Below are 7,897 nucleotides of genomic sequence, written 5' to 3'. Positions count from 1 at the left end.
TTTTGTGTAACGTTATGTAACCATTTGTAATAAAGAAAAAAAGGGAGATAACTCTTCCTCAGTGCATACTCAGAGAGTTTTAAATGTCAACGTATTGGCATGTAAATTTAAAGCAAGAAAAAAAAAACGTTAAGAAAATATTTAATGTGGATTATTTTTTAGGCTAAAAGCATACACAACATCAAAAAATTTGTTCTAAATTTGGTACCTATTTTGAATTAAAATTCTTTTGTATTCTTTTATTTTCATATTTTTGTTTTTTGCTATTGCATTTGAGAGTATACGGATTGGAGAAACATTTAATTTATGTTAACAAATCTTTCATTATGATGAATACACTTAATTCAGAGACATTTCATTCAGAAAAAAGTAATTACCGAATTGTCCAAAGTTTATGGACACATTTCATATGCAGGATATTACTGTAAACCAACTTTTATTCACGACGACTTTATTTCGTGATTTATCGGGGGAAAACTAATTCACGACGATTAATTTTCGCGATCAAACCTTTTTGGATTTGCAGTCAATAGGCATAGAGACTTACAGGACCAGTTCGCGACGAGGACGCTCTCGCGAAATTCGCGAAAATTTTTCACCCGCGAATAAAAGTTGGTTTACAGTATTCAATGACATTAAATGACACCCTTACGAAAAAGGGGAATCCGGTAGGGGACATGTGTATGAAATGCAATACTCTCAGAATGTTCATTTTAATTTATCATTTCGAAATATAACATGTAGATAAAACACGTTCCTCGATGATGGTTTTTGCTATCCGGATACAGCTGAGGTGGCAGCTGCAGCTCCCAGGAGGGCTAGTAGTCCGATACCTCCCCCAATAGCTAAAACCACGCCCCCTAGTCGGCTTCTCCTTGTGGTCGTCATGGATGTAGTCACTGTCGTTGTTGTTGTAACTGATCAAAAAATAATAGAAGGATTTAAGATATCATATTTTTAGAAAAAAATTATTTTTATCTTTAAATTTATTTACATAATTGAATACATAGTCACATACTGTGTAATCACTAATTTTGCGGGGGTAATTTTCTTTTTTTATTTTTGATATGTGAAAAGGCCCGCGATTTCATGTTCACCGCCACGAAATGAAAATTGTTACATATATAACTACTCAAATCTTTCACATTCACGAAATATAATCCCCACAAACTAATAGTTTTTTGGCAAAGAACACAAAAAATGACCCATCGAAAATATGTGACTTTACAGGATTTCATGTTTTTTCGTTATTTTTTTTTCTGGACAAGAACCCTACATTTATTTTCGAGATATGACACTAGTATTTGTTTTTTCTTCTATCGCCCTCGTGGCACAATGGTAAGAGCGTCTGCTCTAGAGTTCCGGAGTAAGAAGTTGATACTTATGTCGCGGGTCCGAATCCCATTGTGGGACGTGGAAAATGGTCTATTGGATGAGAGCTCTCCACCGGCAAATGGTGAAGTCTATCTCTCTATCAATCTGTCTATCTGATTGTCTGTGGGGTATATATATATATATATATATATATATATATATATATATATATATATATATATATATATATATATATATATATATATATATATATTCCAGGAAAATACTGGAAAATAAAACAAATCTAAATATTTATGACGTTAAATCATCTTGTTTGCATGGGTCATGTAGTATACATTATTGTTTATGTAATAATAAAATAATAAAAAATATAAAAATAAATATATGTCATTGACATATCACACCGTATACTGAAAAGAAACTTTTTAGTATACAGTGGGATATGTAATTTTCAAAGTGTGCATCAAATCAAATATCCGTGACATTCTAGTGTATATGAAGCAGAGGGGTTTACAAAAACTCAAAAATTAACTGCGGACTAAGAAAAATGTTACGAGTATAGTTCGAATTTCCTCGACAATATGTTATATAGAAAATATACAGTATCCTTGACCCAAGTGCCTATGGTGTGTTTGTGTGCACATTAATACTTTAACTACACCTCTATATTTGTACTATATTTAATGCAGGACACATCGCGTATAGTTTGACCTTACCTTGACATTGGCTACCCGTAGTACCTGGTGGGCAGTCACACACTTTCTGTCCCCCCTTTTCAACACATGTTCCCCCATTGCAGTCACTGTTCCTTTCACATAGATCTGGGAGTACAAGAGAAACATTATTGGTCAAAATAAGCATTTATCTTTGTTATAATGCTGTTTTTTGTCAATCTCAAATAAATGTGATTCAAGGAAGGTGGGTTCATATATCAAGTGTACTTTTAAGAAAGAGGGAAAGGCAAAACGAAATATATTCATATTTCCGGACTTAGCTAACAGGCTTTTACAACTACTAACATGAATACTTGATGCACATCTATGACACTATAATTACATTGTAATATATGTTTCTTTTAACTTGGCGTCAATCTTGTATGCTAGACTTATTCTATAATGCAAATAATTAGATTAGAATTAATCAGAATCTAGGTTATTTTAATTCTTTTTATCTGAAATGGCTAGCTTTAAAAAAGTACTTGTATCTCCTTTCGTTATTAATATTGCATTACAGGAAAAGATTCTCTCTTTTTTAAAATTAAGCTAATAATAAAATAGAAGTAACATGTACGAAACCAAATTATAATTTATCTTTATTTATAAGTAAATAAATTTAAAAATAAAAATAAAAAAAAATAACTCTCCATGCGGGGATCTAGTCTAAAACTTCTTTATTCCTGATTGCTTTAGAATGATAACGAATACTACTGAGCAATCCCCGCTACACAAAAGATAAACATTTTGCAACGTCATTGACACACCTAGCTACAAACTGTAGCTCTCCAAAAAAACATTGACAAACCGGAGAGCTTCGTACAGAAATTCATTTCTACTAACCGTATGTTTCCAACTTGCGACTATTTTCAAAACAAAAAAAGTCCTTATAACCACTGCAAATAGCCCTCCCAAACTTGAAACGTAACGGAAACCATCGAAAATTCGGCTATGTACACTGTCATTTTGAACAACAAGATAATTCGGTCCATCGCACTTCGTGTCGATTTAAAATATTATAGTAAAAGTAATAGGGGTGTAAGGAATATTTTGAAGTCAAGCTTTTGTACAGTTGAGGTAAGAATTTGTAGAAATCAATCCAACAGAATGAGCGCACCTTTTATGCGCAATAAATATATTATTATTATTATTTATTATTTTATTAATTTATAAAGTGCAAAATCACATACAGTTACTATGCGCTTTACAATGGTTTTGCTAACATTAATAACAATATATCAATAAAAACCGATAAAATTGTTATGGAAAGTTAATAATCGATAAAACAAAGAAAGACCTTATATAAAACATGGTAGTAAGATGAAATTGGTTTTTTCTATGGTTGGTACCGTAGCTCTTTGGTCGTCCATTCCATTTGTTCAGACCAGCGAGCTACAAAACTAGAGATCTGCAGTTACCGGGGTATGTTACAACAGGCACGTAATATGCGTAGGAGGGGGCGGAGGGGCGGAGAGGGGGGGGGGGGCAGAAGGCCCTCATGAACCACGTTTTCTAAGTTACGTATTTTCTTATAGTATATTAACCTTTAGATGCCGCCCCCACTTTTGTTTCTTTTTGCGGCTTTGAGGAACACTGACAAATTGCAGGATCTTGACAGTAAATTTCTTTTGGCTTTTCAGATTATTTTGAAAAGTTGCCCTTACCCCTCCTTTTTAGCTCACCAGAGCCAAAGGCTCAAGTGAGCTTTTCTGATCAAAATTTGTCCGTTGTCTGTCGTGATCTTTTCACATTTTCATCTTCTTCTCAAGAACCACTGGGCCAATTTCAACCAAACTTGCCACAAAGTATCTTTTGTAAAGGGAATTCAAGTTTGTTCAAATGAAGGGCCACGCCCTTATTCATGGGGAAATAATTCAGAAATAGTTAAAATATGTTTTAAAAATCTTCTTCTCATGAATCACTATGCCAGGAAAGATGAAACGTATCGGGAAGCATCTTCAGGTAGAGTAGATTCAAATTTGTTCAAGTCATGACCCCCAGGGTACGGGTGGGGCCACAATGGCCGTTTACATATGAATAAATATTGAATTCTCCAAAAATCTTCTCAATAATAGCAAAGTCATTAATCATCACGTTTATATGAAAGCATCATCAGGTAGAGTAGATTCAGGTTTGTTCAAATCATGACCCCCGGGGATAGAGCGGGTCCACAATGGCCCGATCAAAATTTTACATAGAAATATATAGGGAATTCTTTAAAAATCTTCTTCTCAAGAATAGCAAAGGCATGAATGATCATATTTATATGGAAGCATCCTTATAGGTAGTGTATATTAAAGTTTGTTCAAATCATGACCACTGGGGGTAGGGCAGGGCCATAACATGGAATCCAAGTTTTACATAGAAATATGCAGAAAAATTCAAGTCATGACCCATGGGGTTAGGTGTTGCCAGGTGTTGTAAGTTCAAATGTAAAGGGCAATAAAGCCACAGGTAGTCAAAGAAATATGCAGGCATCCTTAGTTAGTGTAGATCCAAGTTTGTTTAAATCATACCCTCTTGCCTTTAATAATTGGTTGAGACCACTTTTTTGGTGTAAACCTTTCAATAAAAAACATATCTGCTTTCTTTCCAAGCTACAGTGTTCAGGTGAGAGATGTGGCCCATGGGCCTCTTGTTTTACCTTGTCCTCTTGTTTTCGGAAATTGAAACCATTGCTACAATCCTGCATACTGAAATTTAATTGATTTTTATCTTTGGGCCTTCTCTTCAATTTTTACAAACGTTTTGTTGCTTTTTTAAATTTAGAATTCACATAAACGTTGTAAAATCGTGGAGATGTGACATAAAGATGGCAATTCCTTTTATCATAGAATGTATTATAAAATGCAATTAAAATAAATTTTCGATTTGTTTTTTATTGAATGCACACTCGTTCTTCTTCCAAAATCAACATCATCAAAACGAACGACTTTTTAATTCTATACAACTAATAATAACCACAATAATAGATGGACATGCTTTTGACATCATAAGAAAACTGCGTTTTGAAATTCAAAAATGTGATTATCATCATCAATTTTTTATTGGAGATAATTTTCAGAAATCTGTTGAAATTTTCATGGGTACTAATGGTGTCCTATTTTTAGTTGAAATGTTTTTTGTATTCAATTTATTCATAGACTTCTATATAAAAAGAAAAATTATCTTGCTGTGGCCTTCTTTTCGACACTTTGATATATTGAATACATTAAAATAGATCAATTAATAATATCCATTTTAATTTCTACATTGATTCGATATATTATACATCTAGTATTCTTTGAATGTGATATTTACGAAACAACAACGGTTTCATACATGTATAACGCTGATGGCAAACTATCAAGCAGATTTTATGATAATCGTGATGAGTTCTGCTTTCTTATCCCTTATTTATGTAGCAATGTTTCCTTGTCACCTGTAATTGGAGTTCAAATCTCCCAGTTGAGTCGGTACTCAAGAGCATGTTTTTTGTAAGCATTTTTTTTTTAAAAAAAAACAAGTTTTAAAGGTATTTACAAAAAGATTGATGCAAGGATTTAAAAAAGCTTCGTTAAGCAATCAAAATTTCGCAAATTTTATTGTCGATACAATGACTTTGATAGCGAATAAATCAATCATTTGTCGTTAAGTGGTGATATTCATTAGTCTTACAATGTGGATTTTCTCCTTTGATCGATAACTACAGCTGTATATGTCCCCCCCCCCCCCTTTTCACTACCGATAATTACATTTTATTTTTGACCAATAGCATATTATAAATTGGATACATGTAGATCTGAATAAATAAAAGTGAATTTATAATACTATTAATCAGAACTGTATACATAATGAAAAAATATATATTCTGTAATTAAAAACTTTATTTGAATTAGTAAAAAAATTGAGATCGGTGCATTCATTTGCAAAACTATTTTAAAAAAAAATCTTTTACCCATGCATCTTGGTCCAAAAAACCCCCCGTGACAGAAGCAGACAGGGTAGTCAAAAATATCCTCAGGAATTTTACATTTTCCACGTGGTCCACATTCGTCTTCTCTCTCTACCAGGGAACAGGCACCCACTACAAATAGGAAACGTTATTCACAGCATTAATGAATTACAGCAAATTTGAACAAAATTGGATACAACTCCTTGAATTAAAGTTCATACAGCTACTAAGACGGAAATATCTGACAGCTTAGTTCTTTAAAACGTATTACATGTGCACTATAAGTATCGGATGTAGGAGCGACCGATCTATTTAAACTTGTATTACATTGGAAAATGGGGCGTTATTTTTTTTCTTACCCCGATGAAATAATTTCTAATTAATATTGATAATCAACATAAAAATCAGGAATAAAAGTTTTAAAAATTCGCTCTATACTTCGTCCTTATTGTTTTTATTAGGTGTAAATTGATAAGCATTTTTCAACAGATATTCATTAATGTATGATTTAATAAAAAGTTGTTTGCATGAAATGCTTCTCAACATGAACAAGCATATGACTTGGAACTGAAACGTTTTGAGTAACAGTGCCGAAAATAACTAATAAACTGTAAAAGTTTTAAGGGTGTTAATAAATATTGTTTTGGTTTTGAAAATAATAATAATTACAGTTGCAAACGACAAGATTAAAGTTTGTTTTTTTTTGGCATTTCACATATGTATTTTGAAATAACATCAGCATTATCACATGATGTGACAATGGTTACCGATATCAGGATATTGCATATCCTTTTATATCTGCATTTGTATATTCCAAATTAGGCATTTTGATACTTGCGGCACTTGTATTTGCTACAATCATTCTATGATGATACTATCCTATCCAATATCCACGAATTAATTTACTTCGTTTGACCATACACAGAAAATATAAAAAAAAATGTACCATGCAAGGTACGTCTTTTTCAAAATTTTCTATAAAATATCATATTTCCTATGTATTCTTTTCGTGATTTTTTTAAAAACGATATATTTTTGCGGACGAATTGATGTTTTGCATCAATTAAACTAGTAAACATATTTTGAGATTACTAACTATATTCTTTAGGATTCTTTGCAAATAAGAAAATGTTCATATTCTCGTGATCTCGCGTTTGATGGGTTACAGTTTCTTTTGACATCTTGTGATGTAACTGAAGTATAAAGAAAAAGGCATTCTCTTTTTTTAAAAAACATCACAAACAATTAATGTAAATATATTATGAAAAATGAGAATTCATAAAGTACATGAACCTTGACGCTTTATGCATGTATGTTTATCACGAAGTGCTGACATTGATCCATAGTCACTTAAATTCATTTCTTAAATTTTTTATGACATTCTTACCTTGGCACACAATAGTTTGTGATGGAACATTTTGGAATGGGGCAGAGTTCATGTCACAAAAACATTGGTTTGAATCAACATCGCAATTTGCATTTTCTATACAATCTGAATCATTATTACAACCGCCAACGCTCTGAGCCAAAATATTTTGCCAGTGCAATATGATACCACCAACAAGTAGAAACTTTCTTAAAAGGGACATCTGCATTGTTGTATCTAAAAGTTAGGACTGAAAAAAAACATATAAGTACCAAACAAATATACTAATTAACCCTGTATACAAGGGTTATCCAAAAGTAATATCAACGAAGATATGACATATCATTTAGTAGTTGATACCACCCAGGTTTTTAACTGTTTGTATACTTATTACCAGTCTATTGATTAATTATTATTGATGATTATTTTTTGATTCCTTCAAACTTTCGACGACAGAAGATTTTGTAGAACGTTACTATGAAGGGTGGGGGTAAGGTGAAAAAAAGCATTTACAAAATGTGAACCACTATATCACTGTATAGTTTTATG

General features: G+C 32.2%; 1 protein-coding gene across 1 annotated transcript; it reads right to left on the bottom strand.

Moving 5' to 3' along the window:
- Positions 1–252: 252 nt before the first annotated feature.
- On the bottom strand, positions 253–7,578 carry LOC134243548 (delta-like protein B). Its single transcript, XM_062725804.1, has 4 exons — positions 7,370–7,578; positions 5,986–6,114; positions 2,052–2,156; positions 253–917 (listed from the first exon to the last, which is right to left on the bottom strand). Exons 1-4 carry the CDS (start codon positions 7,575–7,577, stop codon positions 775–777), a joined length of 585 nt encoding a protein of 194 aa, XP_062581788.1. The 5' UTR covers position 7,578; the 3' UTR covers positions 253–774.
- Positions 7,579–7,897: the final 319 nt, after the last annotated feature.

Source organism: Saccostrea cucullata, unplaced genomic scaffold (assembly GCF_032062105.1).
Source record: "Saccostrea cucullata isolate Sc308-1 unplaced genomic scaffold, CSIRO_AGI_Scuc_v1 ctg13875, whole genome shotgun sequence".
Classification (NCBI taxonomy): domain Eukaryota; kingdom Metazoa; phylum Mollusca; class Bivalvia; order Ostreida; family Ostreidae; genus Saccostrea; species Saccostrea cuccullata.
This window is presented reverse-complemented; position numbering and strand designations above follow the sequence as displayed.